Below are 20,919 nucleotides of genomic sequence, written 5' to 3'. Positions count from 1 at the left end.
ATACGTGTACAATGTGTCAATATATTCTAAATTAAGCTATAAATAAACTGATCTAAGTTTCAAATTTGTGGTGTGTTGGTTTATTATATTATCGTCTTTCTCAATAGTAAATGTTCTAGATGGTTTTTTTTTCTTCGTCAATTAATATATAAATTCTATTTAAGCCTGACATTGTTTGCTATACCATGGTCTTACATGGTGTCATTGCATAAGGGGATTACGAGAACGCCGATGAGCTGTTTGATGAATTGCTTCTGTTGGGTTGGTTCCTGATGTTTATGCTTACAATGTGTATGTAAATGGATTGTGTAAGCAAAATAAGGTGAAAGATGGATTAAAGATGGTTTCTTCCATGGAAGAGTTGGGGTGCAAGCCTAATTTGAGTATTTATAACATTTTATTGAAGGGTTTATGCAATAATGGTGAGCTTAGTAGGGCCAGAGAGCTTGTGAGTGAGATGACATTAAAGGGTATTGGGGTTTACTTGCAGACACATAGGATTATGCTGGATGGTCTGTTTGTAAATAAAATTAGGGGATGAAAAATGGTTAGCCACCAAATAAAGATTTAATGGCAAAATTTGTAAATAAATCAACTTACATAGACACATTGTCACCCAATTTTAAAATTGAATTTTACTTAAACATTGTATTATTATTGGTGGGTTTTCGTCTATGATATTTGAGTTACAAAGGCCTATTTTAGCATGACCCTTTTATTCTCTCTTTTTCAAACAAAATTATGGGTTGGTTTATGGGCCGGTTCATTTTTTCTGTAGAATCATACTTCAAATTGTTATTTGGATCGCTAAAGGTAAATGGATTTGAACTCAAATACATAGTGAAGAGTACATTCACTCTAACTAACTTGAGTCATATGTTTTAATTGTGGGATATAAGTTGTTGAGGCCAAATCGTTTTCCAATATACTAAATGAAGAATTACCTAATATGCATGAAATTTAAGAAATCTGAAAGAGTAATATACCAATATATGGAAATTAGAGAGCCAATTAACGAGGAGCACTTGTGGAGGAGAAACATGTGAACATGAGGAGCAGCAAACGTGGAGAAATATATATATATATATATATATATATATATATATGAACATGAGAAGCAGATCGCAATGATCACGACTAGAGTCAAATAAACTCATTATGCACCAAACCGAAGGCTGTTTATGACTTTCAAGTTCGTCATCATCCTCGTCAATTGCCCATCACATGGCATTCAACAAAGGAAGATTATACTGGAATTTGGCAACATAATGACATTCATTGGACACATTCGTCAAGGGTCAATGATTAATTTACATATTTCACACACTTAGGGCTCGTTTGGGACTGCTTCTCTAGGAAGTACTTCTACTCATAAGTGCTTCTAACAAAAGCGCTTTTGTTATAAAAATCTTGAATTTTCATAAAAAATTAAAGTGCTTCGTAAAAACTTGGGTGTGCTTCTAAAGAAGCACATAGCAAACTTCTCAGAAGCGCTTCTATGACTCGAAACACTTCTAAACTTTTTGTCAAATGTCAATTATCAGAAAGAACTTTTGGCCCTTTCAGAAGCACTCCCAAATAGGCCCTTATTAAATTACATGCACAAAACAACAAACAAACAAAATCTTAAGAGGCTGTCGTGTGAATTTTAAAAAATTATCACATAAATTTTGAAACATAACATAATTACACAACTTCGTAATTCTTAAAACATCTTCGTATTGATACGTAGATGGTAGTAATTATATTATACACAACGTTCAACAAAAACAATATTATTTTTATTGTTGTAACAAAACTTCTTTAAATAATAAAAAATCCAACATGTTTACAATGCCCTATCATGAGTATGAATGAATAAATTAGGCCAAAGGGACAAATATGCGTCCTTTTCTAATTAAAGTAGGAAGTGGATCTAAACTGATCAACTCATGGTCCTAATCCTTGACGTATTACGTTGGAACAGTAGGAAATACGAGCAGTGATAATCTCATCAAGAATCACAATAAGCGCGACGATGAATGCATAATCAATCCCAGGATACACTGTCACCATGAAATGGTCCTTTCCAAGCAACTCACTTTTAACTGTGCGTTTCTTATGCATCTGCAATGTTTTCCCACAGCATATTACATCCCAATCAGTCAGTACGCAGTAAAAATGCTAGAGGTAATAAATGTTAATGTAGTTGATCATGATTCATAAACTTAATTAAAGTAATCTTACTTGGGCAACAATGGTGGAGTCGTCCCCAGCATATATGACGCAGGATTTTTCAGACCAACTTCCTTTGACCTTGAAGTCAGGTACCTTCTCTGTTGTGTTATGTGCTAAAAAAACATCTAATTTGATGTGAAATTGGACCATTGAAGATCTCTTAGTACTAAAAATCAGATCCCTGGATTTTGTGCTTTCCCCCCTAAAAACTTGCCATCTCTCATGTGCAGTCATCAACTACACAAAAAGATACGAATAAGTCAGTTAACTACAATAGAAATACGTAGTATAAACTAGGATAAATATTATCTTACTTGACATTGCGACAACTTATATTGTTGTCAAACTACGAATTTGGACTATTGATGAAGCAATCTTACTCTATAAACTCTAATGTCCACAAACAAGCAGCTGGCTTAAAGTGCAAAAGCTACATAAATAGATACCATGGTGTTATGGTGATTAACAAGGTTTTACCTTCTGTCTTAGTGTGATAATGGGATTACCAGCCGCGTCAAGTAAATGATCTCCTTTGACTTTCAAAATGATGTTGCCATTGACATCAGTGACTACAAATTTGCCATGGGTTATGGTTAGAAGTTTTCTAACAATTGCAATATCCACGGGGTAGGGGCTGCAGAATTGAGGGCTGACAACCGCAACGGCGGGATGAGCATATGCTGCCGTTCCTGTATTAGCGTATGCTAATGATGGTGCGCTAGCTTCTGGTTGTGTCATGGTATGAAATATGTCGCCGATGAGCACCTGTCTTTTGATTTAGGTTTGGGAAAGAAAGACAATAGTGTTTGGTGAATGGTGAATGGTGAGAGCGCATATGCTTTTATGGGGAATAATCAGTTCACTTTGGGTCCAAGCGAAGACGTGTTTTCGACTACAACAAAGCAAGTCCAACCGATACGTAGACTTTTAAGCAGCATTCTAAATCTAAAGGGGTCTTAAGTGACGGCTTCGTTAATTTGCCGTGGAGCTGCAACCCATAGTTTAGGCCATGGGTCTTTTCATCAAACAAAAACATTAAGAATTACATGTCGTTCCATGATGTACGACCCTAATGTTTGACTTGGCTTCTATTAATTAATCAATATTCTTGTAGCATATGATTCCGGAAACAGAGCACCTCGTGTGTATGTAATCCATACATTAGTTACATGATGAAGCTCGGAAGGTCCCATTATATGAACATTTGGGCCCAAAATGTGTCTGCTTCCCTTGCCACACTCACGTGCTACGGACGGTGCTATCGCTTTGGAAAATTGAGGCCATTTAAGGGTCCGTCTGGTAACGTTTTCGGAGGATGTTTTCTGAGAATATTTTCAGAGAATGAAAACAAGAAAACAAATTTGCATTTTCAGGAAATGAAAATGCGTTTGGTAGATTAATAAAAAACATCTTTAGAAAACAAAAACAATGAAAACGTGTCTGGTAGTACAATTTGATAATAATAATAATAATAATATGTGAGTTATTTTTCAAGTGTATTTTTGCGAATTTATGTTCTAAAAAATATTTTAAAAAATGTATAATTTGACAAATAAAAAATTATATTGTTTTTTAAAAGTTAAATTTATTTTTATCTCTTTATTTTTTCTTCCTCTTTTCCTCTTTTCTTCTTTTTTCCTTTTCTTTCTTTCTCTTTTCTTCTCCCTTCCCAGGCCGTTCCTTTCTTTCTTCCTCTACTTTCTTTTTATTCTCCCTGCCCAGTCGTTCCTCTTTTTTACTATCTCTTCATGCCGTCGCACCCACTCCTTCCTTCCATGGCATGAATCCCATCAACCCACCTCTCTCTCTCTCTCTCTCTCTCTCTCTCTCTCTCTCTCTCTCTAATTGGGTGGTGATGGCGATGGTGATGCTTTGATTGGGTATGGGCGGTGGAGGTGCTAGGGTCGATTGCTCTTTTACTAGGTGGCGAGATGTGTTGGTGGTGGTGTTGGTATTGGTGTCGGTTGGGTTTGATAGATGGTGGTGATGTGGGGACTGGGTCTGTGAGGTTTGGTGGCAGTGGCAGAGTTAGTGGCGGTTGCGGTGATGATTGTCTGACAGTCGTGGCTGTGGTGAATTTGATTTTCGTTTATGTTTTGGTTTGATTTTCGTTTCGTTTCTGTTTTGTTGGGTAGAATGATGGGGTTGTATGTTTCTGTTTATGTTTTAGGCGTTTGTTTCCTGTGAGAATGAAAACACATTTTTTCTGTTTTTCCGAAATACACATGATGTTGTTCTCATTTTATGAAAACATTCTCAGTGTTTTCTGTTTTAGTCCACCGAACGAATTCTTGGTTTGTTTTTGTTCTCAGAAAATGAAAACGGGCGTTGAAAACTTAAACGAACGGCCCCTAAGTAATTCACTCCCAACTATGCAGGGGCCTCGCATGAACTAACTGATGAAACCTACATTCATCTAATGCCAATGAACTAACTGATTAAACCTACATTCATCTAATGCCAATGAACTAGCTGATGAAACACATGTACAATGTGTCAATATATTCTAAATTACGCTATAAATAAACTGTTCTAAGTTTCAAATATGTGGCGTGTTGGTTTATTATATTATCGTCTTTCTCAATAAGGAAATGCTCTAGATGGTTTTTTTTTCTTCGTCAATTAATATATAAATTCTATTTTAAGTGAAATTAAGGTATAAATAAACTTATCTAAGTTTCAAATTTAAAAGCTCACCTAATGAGATCTTTCTCGGGCCTATTTTCATCTTCAAACCATCCATCCTCTGGATCAATGTCCTTTGTATTATAAAATGTCTCAATACATTCAATCAGATATATACCTTAGAATGCCAATGAGCTTAGGGGTCTACAAACAAATATATATGTGTTGGTGTCATCTTCTTTCCAAATCTTCAACTTGACCTCAAACCTCCCAAGAATGTCATTATCTTTTGATTTATATCGCACCCAATTATGATCAAACAACAAATCTCTATCCAGAAGATTACACCTGCTCATTCGTAGACCCCTAAGCTCATTGGCAATGGAAGGTATATATCTGACTAAATATATTAACACATTTTATAATACAGAGGACGTTGATCCAGAGGATGGGTGGTTCGAAGATGATAATAGGCCAGACAAGGACCAAATTAGGTGAGCTTTTAAATTTGAAACTAAGATCAGTTTATTTATAACTTAATTTCACCTGATTAGAATTTATATATTAATTGATGAAGAAAAAAATCTAAAATTGAGGTTATCTTCATGTGCAACCATTGTTATCGTTACTCGCTTCAAGAATTGATTAGGGCATTAAAATATAGAATTACGGGTTAGTTCATGAGTTAGGGTGAAAAAAGCTTATAACCATCTCAACAATTCAGCTTGAAATTTATGTTGTATTAGAGCATCAACAATCATGCTCCTTATATTTTAGTTAAAATTTAGCTACTAGAAAGCTATTTTAGGAGCTCCTTGAAAATTCCAACTCCAACCATGCTCCCTAGTTTAGGAAATCATAAATGATTTATTCCTTTTTTTAGTTTAGCATAAATCCTCCCTCTTCATATATATATAAAAAGGTAAGCATTAAATAAATGAACACTTAAAATAGCATTAAAGTAAAGCATAATTTAATTATAGGGAGTCACTAGGAGTCATTTCTCTCTTCTCATATTTAGGAGCTCCTGGAGATCTTTCTATTTTAGGAGTTGGATATGAAACATGGTTTGAGGTGGGTTTTCTCACTTCTTCCTACATTTTATCTAAGGAGATGGTTTAAGGAGTCCAATCCAAATAGGAACTCTGGGAGAGGAAGAAAGAAAAAAGAAGAGGAGTATATATCCAATCCGAAGCGTTGAAATCATCCCACAGTCAAAAATAGAATTCCGTAACCAATTTGCATTGCTGGACTCTGTAATGGAGAAGCTCCGTACATAAATATATAGGATCTGGATCCTCTGCTTGGATTTTCTCTGCCATTGTCTGCTTTACTTTTCTTCTATGAGCGTCACCTCATTAGGTTCCGGATCCTATGCTTGGATTTTCTCAATCATGGTCTGCTTTACTTTTTTTCTATGTGCGCCACTTCATTAAAATTTCATCTAAGGGACTCTCCCTCCATTTGGATGAAGGAATTGAAAATTACATAAAATTCTAAAATAACGGAATTTAGATTTCCATCATTTCAAGTTTGAAGATTTTAGTGTTTGGATTTATGTATGTCAAATTTTGTAAATGACATAATTTTATAAATGGCATTATGGAAATTATGAAATGACGTCTATTTTGGTGGAAATTAAACTCGGGAATTTGATGCCCCAATTTCCACGATTTTTTCCATGCGTCATTTAATAAATTATGTGCTTAAGTTGCCAAACAAGGGAATTGTCAAATTCTCCTCTTAAATTCCTAACTTTTAGCTAAATTTTGAGTTATTTTCCCTCATCCAAACAAAGGGTAATGTTAACACATCACACACAAAACCCAAATAGCTCACAATTTTTATTTTAGAAGAAAAAAAAATCCCATTTGAACTAACTTGAGTTAACGTAGTCTTCTTCCTTCATCAATTTTTTTCAACATCCCAGCACGCTCTCTTTTCCAACCTCACAGTCTCTCCTCTTCCCATATGAAATTCAGTTCTTGCTAATGCCTAAAATTTCATCATGCAATTATGATACTACTTTCATATCATAAACCCAATCTCTCAAGTATGAAAAAACATCTTAACCAAAACAACAAATAGTGAGCATAGTTGGCTGCATCTATTTTTCTTGGAAGACGAATGGCCTTCCTAGAGCAATCTTTACTCATGTATAATCTATTATTTTAATATTTTTTCACAGAATTTCTTGATTTTGTAATTCTAGTTATGGTTTTTTTATATATATATATAAATTGTGAGCTATTTGGGTTTTTTGTGTGATGTGTCCAAGGTCTTAAATATCAATAGTTTCGGAAATATCGATGGTTCAAAAACAAGGAAGTATTGATGGAAATATCGGGAAAATATCGATATCGATAAAAATTGGATAAAAACACGGAAATTGTGATAAATACATGAAATTTTTAATGAAACTTTAGAAGATCGTTTATTTAGTCAATCATCTAATATTTTGACACAAAAAATTGGAAGGAAATGCATTGCATAGTAGGTTTGAGTTATTTAAGTTGATTATATTGCGAGCTGACAAACTCTGTGACTTAGAAAATATGGAGTAATTAATGAAGAGAATTAAACACCTCATAGTAATTTATTTATCATTTTTTAGTACAATATTTTATGCTTTATAAATTGCATGGTAAGATACATGTGTAACCTTATTTCACATTATTCATTGGACATGGTACACGTTCTTATATTTATTATTTATCAAAAATTGAAAAATAATTAAACCAACTTGACTTTTCATGAAAATTAGGCACTTTATCATACTTAAAAAAAAAGGGAGTTTCACTAAAACATCCAAAATGGGAGTTGAAATTATAAAAAACCCCAAGCACTATTTAAACATATAAACACACCCAAAACCCATCATTACACACACTCAAAACTCATTTATAAACACACCCAAAAAGTTGACTTTGGGGTTGATTTTGGGTGTGTTTCTATGTTTAAATAGTGCTAGGGTTTTTTTATAAATACATGTCTAGGATTGGGTTTATTTATAAATTTGTATAAAAAATAATAGTGAAGATTGAAAATTAACTAAGAACATAAATAAATTTATCAAATGAAGAATTAATAGTAAACAAAGAAAATAATTATAGAAATTTAAGTAATTAAGCAACAATTTGAAGAGGAATTTAGTAATGTAAATACTTATAAAGAATAATAAAATAATCAATAACATTAAATGGATTAAATAGAAAAGAAATAAATTATATTAAGTAATTAAGTAACTGATGATAAGTAATTATGTTAATTTCTATTTTGAGAAACAGCTCGCATGTATTATAAATACATATTTCATAGCTTATTATCACAAAGTGATAATTGGCATGATGGTTAAGTGGCTGCAGACCTTAAAATAGGGAAGGGGTTTGAACCCCTACATGCGTGAAGTGAGTTTTCTTTAATTTTTGAATGTTCAAATTGCGAGATCCTGCTCACAGAAATAAAAAAGAAATAAAAAAACATTAGATAAAAGCCCATGGATTTGCCTTGTGAACTTAAAACAGTAGCGTACCTTCAATTCAAATTCAACGTGCTAAGCCTGCCTTCAATCCTTGTCAGCATCTCTAGCTACAGAAAAGAGAGAAGATAACTTAATACTGCACATCTCAGTTGGAATTTAGGTGGAGTGTAATAAACTTGTACGCATAGAAAAATATATGCTAATGCCAAGAAAATACCTCTCTCCTTTGCAATACCAAAGTTTGCTGACATGCTGATAGATAAGTCTCAAGCTACAAACTTGAGTTATATGGTAAGGCATATGATAAGACATATGGGTGCTAAACCTGCAGTTCGAGAGCATTGCTGGCCCTCAGTTCAGCCTTCAGTCTTTCCAACTCTCTTTCCCCAGCAGCAGCCACGTTCTATTAAATAATAAAAATTCAGTGCATAGATTAAAAGACTGAGTACAAAGCAAAAGCTAAACTTTGATGCCTAATTTAGAGATTTTATGCAAGGAACACACATGAAGAGCATCGTTAACATGAGATAGATCATTGTATTATATTTTGACTCAAAATTCTAACATTGACCACAACCACTATTGGTGTACAGAAAAGAAGCCAGAGTGGCCCCTCTATGATAAATCAAGCCTTCCATATATGTTTCCAATCATGAAACCGAATATAACCAAATTGTGATAGACATTACATGGACAGCCCTTGACCACACGATCCAAGTTCTTATGATTAAGGCACCACACAAAAAGAAAGGGAAAACTTTACACTACAAAGCTACGGCTTTCCAATCTAGATGGATGAGCAAAAAACTAATCTCCCTAAACTCTGCTGAAACAGAAGCCCAAAGTGAGGCCCAGACTCTTAGTGAAAGGGTGGAATTGATGGGAGAGGGCTTAAGTCGGAGGATGGGTGGGATGTGTGGGGGCATGGTGAAGACGTCATAATTTTTGTGGAAAGGCTATAATGAGGGCTTAAAGTAAAGAGGTTATTTGAGGAGGTCAAATCTCACCATCAACAAATGTAAAGAAATCATGGGACTTAAACATTTTAAATGTTTTGATGGTCGGATCGATCTCCTCAAATAACCTCCTCACTTTAACTCCTCATTGTAGAAGCTCCTTAATTTTTGTGATACATTTTAGAAAAAAGTTTCATGGGCCGAGCTCATTTGCCGTAGAACCCTAACCCAAACGTAAACTGGGCCGTGGGTCTTTCCATCCAACAAAAAAATGATGTACGAGATAAACGGGAGATTTTTTTTATTTTTATTTTGGAGCAGAACGAGAGATTTGTTTGACATGGCTTTTATTGTCGTTACTCCTGCTCCCACCATTTTCTTTCGCTTCCAAGCTGAAGGAGTTAAGAAATTGCAGAAATGGGAAGAGCCCCATGAGACCTTGAGTTGAAACAAGTAGATGATCCGCAATAATCTGAATTTCGAATTTTTCAAAAATGGTGAGAGCCTCTGCTCTAAAACCCAGCAGCAAATTTTTCCTGAGAAAACACAGGAAATGGCCAGTCTCTCCCCACAACACCAAATGGCACCAAACCTTCAATCAAAACCAGGCCTTTCAAAGCCTCAAAAAATCATCACCGCCTCAAAACCAACCCCAACATCTTCTCTCCACACTCATTTACTCCTTCAACAGCTATAACTGTGAACCAAACCCTGAAGCGTACAACTTTGTCATCAAAACCCTGACCAAAACCTCCCAATTCAATGACATCGCTTCAGTTCTTGACCGCCTTGAATTCGTCGAGAAATTCAACACACCCGAATACATTTTCGCCCATCTCATTAGTTTTTATGGCCAATCTAAGAGAACCCAGGGCGCCATTGATCTTTTTTACAGGATTCCAAAGTTCAGGTGCGTCCCTTCTGCTCACTCGCTCAACTCCTTGCTGTATGTGCTTTGTGGGTCTAGGGAAGGTCTTAAAATGGTGCCTGAGATTTTGCTGAGGAGCCATATTATGAGCATTCGGCTCGAAGAATCGAGTTTTCAGATTTTAGTCAATTCTCTGTGTGCAATTGGGAAGGTTGGATATGCTATTGAGATCATGAATTGTATGATCAGTTATGGGTATGGTTTGAATGCAAAGATGTGCTCTTTGATATTGTCATCACTCTGTGAACAAAAAGATTCATCTGGTTTTGAGGTGCTGGGTTTTGTAGAAGAAATGAAGAAACTTGGGTTTTGTCCTGGTATGATGGACTATTCAAATGTGATTAGGTATATGGTGAAACAGGGGAGGGGTTTGGATGCTTTGAATGTTTTGGTTAAGATGAAAGTGGAGGGAATTAAGCCTGACATTGTTTGCTATACCATGGTCTTACATGGTGTCATTGCAGAAGGGGATTACGAGAACGCCGATGAGCTGTTTGATGAATTGCTTCTGTTGGGTTTGGTTCCTGATGTTTATACTTACAATGTGTATGTAAATGGATTGTGTAAGCAAAATAAGGTGAAAGATGGATTAAAGATGATTTCTTCCATGGAAGAGTTGGGGTGCAAGCCTAATTTGATTACTTATAACATTTTATTGAAGGGTTTATGCAATAATGGTGAACTTAGTAGGGCCAGAGAGCTTGTGAGTGAGATGACATTAAAAGGTATTGGGGTTAACTTGCAGACACATAGGATTATGCTGGATGGTCTGTTTGGCCAAGGAGACATTGATGAAGCTTGCATCTTTATGGACGAAATGTTAGATAAGTTTCTCTGTCGTTTTTGTTCCAGCTTTGATGAGGTAATTTATGGGTTGTGCCGAAAGGGTTCGGTTTGTAAAGCAATGGACTTGCTGAAGAAAATGGTTGACAAGAATGTTGCGCCTGGAGCAAAGGCTTGGGAAGCACTACTTCTTAGCTCAGGATCTGAACCTGGTTTTGCTGAGACTACCTGGACTGATTTGGTGAACCCAAGTTAAGCTGCTGAAGCATTGACTTGCATGTAGCATTTGTTACATTGTGATGTACAGAATCAACAGCTACAGTTGATTGACTTTACCTACCACAATGCAAAGCTGAAGCAGAAATTGCTGCATCCATGTGCATCAGATTCGTTTTCGTCTGGTCTTTTGTTGAAGAGAGGCAATTTATTCTGACTCAGCATACTGTACCATTTGTCCATTTGTTCTTCCTATTATGTTTGGCAGTAAATTGTATGTACCAACCTAGTATCTTCTGTCTTGCTATGCTGATGCTCGTGATCCCTTCTTGTGGGCATTTTCTTTACCAGAACCACTGCTTCAAATTCGATAGCTTCACTTGAACATATTAGTTGATGAAAATTTCACCAAAAGACAACAATTTCATTGCCTGTTGCGTTCAATACAGTTGAAATGAGCATGTGGTCTTAAGCTCTTCAGAATTAGCTATCCAGTAAATTGTGTTCCAATTTGTATTTTTTGATCCAGAGCTTGAACTGCTGGACAGCATGCTCTGTGTTGCACGTTTCTAAGACAGACCAACTATAAAAAACATAAACTAAGAACACACAGTTATATGAGTATTGATTTATCATAAAGTGGTACTTCTTGTTATTAAAGCCCAAGTGATTTTTAGTAGGTGATTATTATGTGGCCTCTAATAAGTTACAGATAAGGAGTTCCCCACCATTGTCGACAATTGCCCGTATGGAAGCGAACCTCCTACTTGCTTTCAACTCAATGTGAGGTCTGAAGTCAAGATATTGAAAACTGTTGAGAGAAAAAGAAATAAAGTGCTCTATTGATTTGCACACTTCTCTCTATCCTAATCTTGTGTGGGCAAAATAGCACTATTTACCGAAAAAGTTAAAACCAACAAATGATAAAAAGAAACGAATTTGCTGGCTTTACACTTTTTCTGTGAAATCATTGAGGCATCCAAAGATCGCTGTTTGTATCCTTTTCAAAACATTGAAGTTTTGTCCGTGTGAAAAGGGCTGCTTCTTTGCAAGGGATAGCAAAATTTTCTACATTCGCACTCTCATAAACTAATAAATCTGAAGTTAAATCAGCTATTAAGCTCGCTGAAAAGCTCATTAAGAAAGAGTTACCAATAATCCATGACATAAAAAATTACAAAAGTATCTTCCATAAATTATATTAAGTTGCTTTTGCAAGTTAAAAGTTTACATCTGCTCTGTCTGAACAGTAGGCTCTTGATTATGGTGGAAGATTAATTAAAGAGAAGTTAATTACGCAATTGGATAATTAATCGGATAAGAAACAGATTAAGGAGCTGAGGATGTACATGAGTTGGTTATCGTTGTCCTTCAGACGTGGATGAGAACGAGGTGTCAGCAAGGACGGAAAAGAGAGATATTTTATGTCTCCTTGGTGGTGGTACCAAGTTGCCAATTCAATGTAAATGACCTTAGCATTCACCCATAACTCTTGTCACAAAACCATGCAGCATCTGCAGAAGCATCTCTTTGTTTTCTGACAACAAGAACAATATGAAGGTTCCCAGATTTTTATTTCTATTTTATAAGAAAAGAAGAAAAATATTACAGAAAACAAGAGGAAAAGATGAAGTTAGATTAGTGAGAACTGAGATGGTTTAAAAGTATTAGTAATCACACAGTTAATGTTGGTGAACTATCATTGTTATATAAATGATGTTCATGGCAATTATAGTGAGACGTTGGAAGGGTTGCTTTCTTTTCAAAAGCATTATGTATTTCCACAATAGGAAAGCTATGTTCCTCATACTGGGGGGACAGATGAAAACTTAGAAAGCAGTTTCCCCTTTTGTCTATACAACTTTGAACGACTTATAGAAAAAGGAGATTAAAAAAAAAGAAATCATGCTTATAGAATAAAGAGTAAACAATACAATGAGATTAATTACTGCATCATGGTTGAAATTTAAGATTCTTTAGTGTTAGAACTCAAATATATAACAAGTTGCTAATCCTTCAAAAAAGAAAGAAAGTTGCAGATCTTATGATCATAAGATAATGATTATCTGCCATGAATTTTGTTGAAAAACTATTGTGGCTTTATTTCAAAAGCTATGAATTCTGCAAAAACGCATTGACTTTGCTTGATATTTCTCCTTAACAATTAATCATCTTAAGGCCTGTTTAATAACTATTTCAATTTTAGTTTTTAGGGAGAATGGAAGTGAGAATGAAGCGAAGATGAAATTGAGAGGAAAGATAAGAGGGGAGGATAGGAGGAATGAGTAACAAAAGTGAAAACAAAAACTAAAAACTGAAATCTATTTGAAATTGTTTTCACTTTCAAGTTTTTGCTTCTCTTTTGTTACTCTTCCTTCCCATTCTCCCCTCTCATCCTCACTGCCATTTTCACTCTCATTTTCCTATATACTCTAGCACAAAAAATGAAAACTAAAAACTAAAATTGACGAACCCATAGTATTTTAATTTCTCTATCCCCATGTGTTGAATGAAATCCCATTTTATTAAAATAGGAAAATATCAAGGCTGCAGCTATATTTATCTACTCAAACTAATGCTCAGAAAACAATTATGAATCATGACCTACCTGAGCTGGAGCAAACTCCCAGCATTTTGATCTGAACTGAATTCAATTGTCTGCATGGTTCTGATCTATAAGCAATCTTCTTGGTATATTTTTCCAGAGGTAACAAATAAGGTGTAGTGGTCATGATGGGGAAGAGGGGCACATGAATAACTAACTCATCACTGGATATGAGATATAGAAACAAAAGCTTTCAGAGACTTGACTGATGGGCAGGTGAAATATTGAGAGTAATAATATATCTCTGTATATACCCATGAGTTAGAAATGCACGTGCCCTGCTTCTCCATCTTGCTCAACACACACCTTCAGTTTCATATATGCCATAGCTAAGACTGTAGGAGCTAGAGCTCTACTCTCCTCACAAGAAGCTTAATCTAGAGAGAGAGAGAGAGAGAGAGAGAGAGAGAGAGAGAGAGAGAGAGAGTAGAACAGTGGTACTGAGGAGAATGTGAGAAAGGGATCTTAAAACGGTGAGTTTGAGACTCTCATCTGCACTTCCTTGTCCTGCTAAGCCACTCATTTATAACAAAACAGGCAAGTGAGTTGTGTTAAAGGTGGGCATGGAGAAATAAAGATTTTTTTATTTTTTATTTTTTATTTTAAAACAGTACTGCTGCAAGCTAGGTTTTAGTTGGGTGGGGGCCCGATGATGAGTTTGGAGTCCAAACAACTTGTGACACTTGCAACAACAGGAGGACCACCCCCACCATATATCATGATCACTTAACCAATATCAGATACTACAATTTTAGTGTGGCATTAACAATTTGTCTAAATTATATTTATATGCTGATGATACCCACCTGAACTGTATTTATCACCAGTGCATTTCCTTGGCAGTACCCGGTACTGTAAACTTTTCCTTTTTGCCCTGTGACAAATTTCTTAATGGGATGATCCCTACTGTCCATAAAACCTTCCATAATATTTATTTTTGTTTAATTAAAGAAAGATTTTGGAGTGTGTTTCTGTATCTCAACTAGCTAAAATAAATATATATCAGAGAAAAGCCCCAGTGAGAAAGTGTGTTTCTGTATCTCAACTAGCTCACTTCAGTCTTAATTGAATGAAATGGATGTCCAATTAGAAGAGAAACTATTATATTATTTTGAAGATCATGCATGTAGATATATATTGGCTGGTTGCATTAATAACAGCAAATCTGCCTGCCACATTTATAAGGTTATTACACCATACCAGATCCATGAACAGTAGTTGTTGTTGCTGCACAATGTGTTGCATGTCACGGGGATAGCGTTGTTCCACTATTTTCAACCAATTACGTTCCGTCATGCATGGTAACAATTCTACATGACATAACGTGATTGGATAGAAATAGAAAAAACAGTGTTATCTCCCTTGTGCTGAGTTCAAGCTTCAAGCTTGGCCGTAGAGAGGCTGCAGTGAGTGCATACATATCACATGCATCTTGCCTTTCATTCAACTACCACAGACAGGTCCACATCTGTCCCAATCCTGTATAGTCTTAATCAACTCCTCCAACTTCCAACACGAGCTCTCTGATTAATTGTTCATCTGCTAATTAATTAGTTAGTTGAAGTACTGAAAATTAATTAGTGCTTAAATCCAGGAAGAATATTATGGAATTAGATAGAGGCATAGATAGTGAGAAATGGACTTGAAATGTTACCATCCTCCTACCCTACCATGGTCTTCACGAGGTGATTTGCAACAGCTAGTGTTGTTTTATTTTCAAGTCCATCTCCCTGGGAGCTTGCTGCTTGCCACAGAACATGCGTGTGTCTTATTCGTCTTCAACATCAATTTTTGTATCTGTCTCAAATTCTGAGACAAATTCGCATCCAATAGAACCAATACAAGATGCAGAACATGAAGATGGTAAGATCAGGATCCTCTGCTCAATCTGAATGGCCTATGAAAATCTGAAGGACCCTTTTGATTTCTTTCTTGCTGTCAAAGTAGGTCGAGAGTAATGTATAAAAACTTCATGATTGCACTTATTGTCGAATTTACTAGACCCACTTCAACTTCCCATCAAGTTTGCTCCCAAGTCTCTTTCCAAGTGCACTTCCCTATGCTAAGTAAGCTAGATGCTTCTCAAGTCTTAAAACAGACGGACAGATAATTAATAGTTTTCTTCTTTTTTTCTGGGATTAAGCTACAGAATAATCCTTGGCTTAATAACTTCAAACCCTCCACACTGTTACAAAACCAGGCACTGTACTGCCCCATCTGCAGCTTTCTTTTTTTCCCCTTTGTTTTCTGCTTAATTACGATACTCTTGCCATAACGTGGACCATATGTGTGGGGGTAAGGATTATGACTCTGCGAGAGAGAGAGATTCGTGAGTAGACATCCATGTTCACTTCACAGGATTGTGGAAATCTTGAGCAACCTATAAGAAATCAAACAAAACTAATACCCAATCTGTATACCAAAGCACGGTCCAAGTAAAAAGGCAATGCCTAAATAGGTATACAAAACTTATTCACATTTCTTTGCTTTTTCATTGCTAGCTAGCTAGCACCCAAATAATTATACGGTTTTACATAATTTTTTTAGGTGAGATTTCTTGTAGACCGTGATCGAGGAAAAGAGAAAAGTAGAAAAGAATTGATGAAGATGGGCTAGCACACATTGTGACTTAACTATATCAAGTTTGAAAATGGATGGCGAAACGCACATACATGATTGTTAGTCGTCGATGTATTTGTATAATGTATTTCACAAAGCTGTTTAAACCAAGCATGGTAAGACATGTAGCAAGTGAATGTGCGTCAGCCTGCATGCAAACATTGAAAATACTGTTATGTATAACAAATGCGGGTGAATGTTGGTATTATATTAATTAGTCACATTGTTATGCTTAACAAAAATGATTAATTAGGCATATTGTTATTGGTCTAACCATATAGCAATTACTTTATCGATGGATGATAGTTGGTTGCTTAACAGTATTCTGGATCTTTTGAATCAAAACAACAAGTTAATAATATTTTTGGATCTTATCAACACAAAAAATATGAATAAACAAATGTTGGATGCGGCCCATTGACCTGGCATTCCACTCCACTTAAGCATTGATAGAGATGTGAGTAGTAGAGACAAATCTAAACAAATAAAAATAAGATTTAAAGAAATGGGAAAGGCTGAGGTGGTAAGATACATTTTGGAATGTCTTTTGGGAATTAGGGATTATAAAATCTCAGAGATGTCAATTCTGTAAGCTATACTTGACATCACATGCCAAAAGCAATATTAATTTATGATTAACAAGTGTAAATTAAGTTTTTGAGTTAGTGGTTAGTGAGGTGGTTCTCAGCGAAAGGTAGGAGACAAGTATGGAAGTAGGTAAAGGCTGCCATTTCACACTAGTCATGTAATGGACATATCACTTAAAACCACTGGCACACTATCCCTTACAGTGGACAAAAATTAATATTAATTCTTTGTTTTACTTAATCAAAAAAAATTATCAAAAAATATTGGAGGTAGATAAACATATTTTGTTGTGAGACCTAACATCATATATATATACACACTTCTAGAAGAGTGTGCTTAATATTTATTTCTTTACAACTATTATTTATATTTAAAATCATGTCATTTACTTACATACTCCAAATTAGAGTTCCATTGCCTACCTATTTAAATTTTCATTTACTAAATGGTTAATTAATAATTAGTGTCTCTTTTTCGACGAGAGTTGGTTGAGTTTGGTAAGGATCATTCTTTTCTCTATCAAGACTTAGATTTGAGTCCCACTGCCGATAATCCCTCTTAGTAAATAATCTATATAAATCCTCAAAGAGACCTCAATATGTATGCCTTGGCCTTGGAATGGGTAGCCTCCCCTCCCCTTAAACGTTTTTAAACAAAAAATAATTAGCACTTTCTTATATTTTTATGTTTTAGCGTGTGCATAATTATTTGTCTTTGTCTCGCCTAGTTTCATTTGTTTGCTACGGTACATGTCTTGTTTCAACATTCATCAACTATAATTCTATTTTATTTCTATTACTTTTATTTAGATATAATTTAGATAGCAAAATAAGTTTATACACCTAATTTTGTTCCTGCTGATTGAATAAGAATCAAATACAATCAAGTGGAATAAAATTCTAATGAAACACAAAAATTTAACATTCACAGGTGATGGAGCATCATAATAATCAAAGATTTAGTGATAAAGTTCCCGATTATAAACTTTCATCATTTTTCTTTTCTTTTGAGATGTAGTAAATTTTTATTAAAATTGTCAAAGGTTATAGACTCAAGGGAACAAACTCATTATTTTGAAACTAAATGAAGAAGCTAACTTGATTATGCACACAAAATATGTCTTGGACCAAAAGAGGATATTAAAAATTGTCTTGGTCCTGTGACAATTTAGTCATGAGTTATATACTATCAAAATATGTACACAAAGAACACACCCTTAATTAATATGTTGTTAAATGATTAAGAATTATCCTTGCGCCAAAAGAAGATATTAAAAATTGTAATTGGAGACTGGGCCATTCGTGTTATCAGCCCTAAAATCTGCACATAACTTTATTGACTCTCCAAGATTGCATAAGGCATCGTCATGGTGGCGCAACGTCTACGCATTAACTCTTTTATGGCTAATTTTCAGCCGTTGATATATGTAAAATTCTACGGCTTGAGCTATATTTATGCATGAGAATTGTTGCTTATGTAGTTTGAATCTTTCTGGGTTAAAAGTTTGACAAGGAGCGCCATTAATTCAATTGTGAGTGACAAGCATGATATGATGATTATATTTTGTCTAATCAAGTGGAAAAGCAGGAACGATTGTCCCTTTTTTTTTTTTTTGGCAAACAGAGTAGATTCATTGATATGAAGGCAAATACAAGATTATACAAGAATAACACTGTCCTTAAAAGAGGCTTCTTACAGGCAATAAAGTAGAAATAAAACAATAAAAACAACCAGTGCAATAACAATAGAACAGAGTAGATCCATGATATTTGTTTTTGGTGGAGACAAATGGGTATTCACTCAGATGATCTAGGATTTGGCACATAATTATGTAATATGACCTCATCTTGAAGCCTATTATTGTATTATTATACCACGTAAACTTGACATGTTTTTCATAATTGTCACACCCCGATAGGATAAACATCTCACCAACCTTTTATTATTTTATTTTATTTCTCAAACAATGATAGCTAATCCTTTGACATCAGTCCTTTCTCTCAAATTTTTGATGTAAATCAATCAAATTAGCAGAGGTTTAGGGATGGGAACCGTTCACGTTTCAAACTTATTTTTTAGGGCTCTTCAATCCAGTCAATTATCTCATGCGCTCTAAAAGTTCAATATTGTGATTAAGCATGATTTTCAGCCATTGATGCCGTTGAGAAAACTAAATTGTTATGTGTTAGTTTTCTTAGTTTTATGCATACGAAAAATGACACTTAGGTTTTTTTTCCCCCAAATAAAACAAATACATATATCACTAAGTCAAAAGTCAGTTGATTTCTTTACATTCTTTGAACACATGTGATGCAAGAAGAAATCGAGGGTGTGTGGATTCGAAGAATGTGAAGCAATCAACTACACCAAATAAGAGGCAAGAAATTACACTTAGAGCGAGAGCATCTCTCACACTTATAAACTGTTTTTGGAAGGTGCATGAGACCAAAATAGAGATGATAGGAAAACGAGTTAAGAAAAGTCCACTTACATCAAAGAAGAACCCTAAGACCAAATGAGGGTGAGACCAAAATAAGGGTCGATGAAGAAAAGTTATTAGCTTACACGAAAGAAGAAACATAGGAGGACCAACCAAAAGCAGTCACTTTCCGAACCCATTCAAATGCCCACGTTTGATATCTTTCATAAAAAGCTAGCTAGCCTTGTATGACTAGGATATATCGAATTATTTGCAGAGAGAATTAACCTAAACAACAACAACACAAAAAGCATGCAAATTGGCAATCAATGAAGTCATATAAAGTGGTCCCTTCGTCCTAAGATTTCCAAATAATTGAGGTTGTTAGAGAAGCAACATGCATGAGCTAGCTAGCATATTTTTGTGGTAGCTTACAACTCTGAAGATTGAAGTGATATATCTGATAGTTACAGGGAAAACGAAAGCCGCCATGTTTGGTACAACGACAATGGAAATCCCGAGTGCTAGCTAAAGATCGTTAATCAGGGTTTTAATTGGATATTGATGTTTCATAAAGACGTGGATGGCCATACTTAATTGACAGGAAACTATTAGTACATTGTATATGAATTCCCACTTTGATGATATTGTCATGCGCGATTCCTTTAAAAATGAAAGATTCATTTGTCTTTTAAATCGTGGTTACGGATATTCAACCAATCTGTTAAAAAAAAAAACCCTAGCCCCCCACCCTTCAACGCCGCATGGGGGGGAGGTGGCCTATGCCTCTCCTCCCTTAATCCTCCATCTCGCCTCTATCTTCCTCCCCTCTCTTTTCTCTCAATCCCTCTCTCTTTCTGTATCCCCTTTTTTTCTTCTCCTTTTTTCTTCCCTTTTCTTTCCCATGGATCTTGGTTTTGTTTTTTGTTGTTATTGTTTCTAGTTGTAGGTTTGGTAGCATTTTTTTTTTTAGTTTGTGTGTTTTTTGCTTGGATGTAATAAGAGTTACCGGTGGTGCTATCTATTCCCGCAGAGGCGACAGCGTCAACATCAATAGAGGTAGTAATTGTTGCTATATTGATTCGTATGTGATGTGGAAACAGACACCATTATCGCCATGATTTAGTTGTTGCTTTTGGCCCATATATATATATAGGATTTTGGCTCTAGTTCAAGGTTTGGAGATACAATAATGAAAGTTACCGGTTTGTGTGGGTTGTGGTTTAGCTGGTGTGGTACTAAAGGTTTAGCCGGTATGGCTTTATGAATTTTTTTGGTTGCCAGAGAGGATGTACACTGAAGGACCTATAAATTTTTCAACAGATGTGCAATTTTTAAAGGCACAAGACTTGATCAATGACTAAGTTTTTATAAAGACTTGGAATTCTCTCAACAACAAAAAATAAAATAAAAAATAAAAGACCGGTGTGGACGAAAATATATATATATATATATATGAATATGATGTTTTATAAATACTTT

At 35.1% G+C, this 20,919-nt stretch overlaps 2 protein-coding genes and 1 long non-coding RNA gene across 6 annotated transcripts; 1 reads left to right on the top strand and 2 right to left on the bottom strand.

The window, feature by feature from the left end:
- Positions 1-1,701: 1,701 nt before the first annotated feature.
- LOC103342926 (protein LURP-one-related 10-like) lies at positions 1,702-2,993 on the bottom strand. The gene is made up of 3 exons (XM_008246592.3): positions 2,695-2,993; positions 2,227-2,454; positions 1,702-2,106 (listed from the first exon to the last, which is right to left on the bottom strand). Exons 1-3 carry the CDS (start codon positions 2,953-2,955, stop codon positions 1,930-1,932), a joined length of 666 nt encoding a protein of 221 aa, XP_008244814.2. The 5' UTR covers positions 2,956-2,993; the 3' UTR covers positions 1,702-1,929.
- A 6,611-nt stretch (positions 2,994-9,604) lies between these two features.
- Positions 9,605-11,609, top strand: LOC103342922 (Pentatricopeptide repeat (PPR) superfamily protein). The gene has a single exon (XM_008246588.2). It carries the CDS (start codon positions 9,774-9,776, stop codon positions 11,244-11,246), a length of 1,473 nt encoding a protein of 490 aa, XP_008244810.1. The 5' UTR covers positions 9,605-9,773; the 3' UTR covers positions 11,247-11,609.
- Positions 11,610-12,373: 764 nt separating this feature from the next.
- Positions 12,374-15,977, bottom strand: LOC148921139 (uncharacterized). 4 transcript variants are annotated; one of them, XR_016122385.1, is made up of 3 exons: positions 15,466-15,911; positions 13,815-15,350; positions 12,374-12,743 (listed from the first exon to the last, which is right to left on the bottom strand). It is a non-coding gene; the product is annotated as an uncharacterized LOC148921139 (long non-coding RNA). The 4 variants fall into 4 exon arrangements; XR_016122387.1 differs by having other exon boundaries at positions 15,477-15,911; XR_016122386.1 differs by having other exon boundaries at positions 15,482-15,911.
- Positions 15,978-20,919: the final 4,942 nt, after the last annotated feature.

This window comes from Prunus mume, linkage group LG1 (assembly GCF_029339155.1).
Source record: "Prunus mume cultivar Tortuosa linkage group LG1, ASM2933915v1, whole genome shotgun sequence".
In the NCBI taxonomy this organism is placed as follows: Eukaryota; Viridiplantae; Streptophyta; class Magnoliopsida; order Rosales; family Rosaceae; genus Prunus; species Prunus mume.
This window is presented reverse-complemented; position numbering and strand designations above follow the sequence as displayed.

Coding starts and splice junctions, on each gene's coding strand:
- LOC103342926 (XM_008246592.3), bottom strand. CDS start 2,955: ATGACACAACCAGAAGCTAGCGCACCATCATTAGCATACGCTAATACA. Junction 2,455..2,694: donor TTATCACACTAAGACAGAAG/GTAAAACCTTGT, acceptor CTTTTTGTGTAG/TTGATGACTGCACATGAGAG. Junction 2,107..2,226: donor ACTCCACCATTGTTGCCCAA/GTAAGATTACTT, acceptor AAAACATTGCAG/ATGCATAAGAAACGCACAGT.
- LOC103342922 (XM_008246588.2), top strand. CDS start 9,774: ATGGTGAGAGCCTCTGCTCTAAAACCCAGCAGCAAATTTTTCCTGAGA.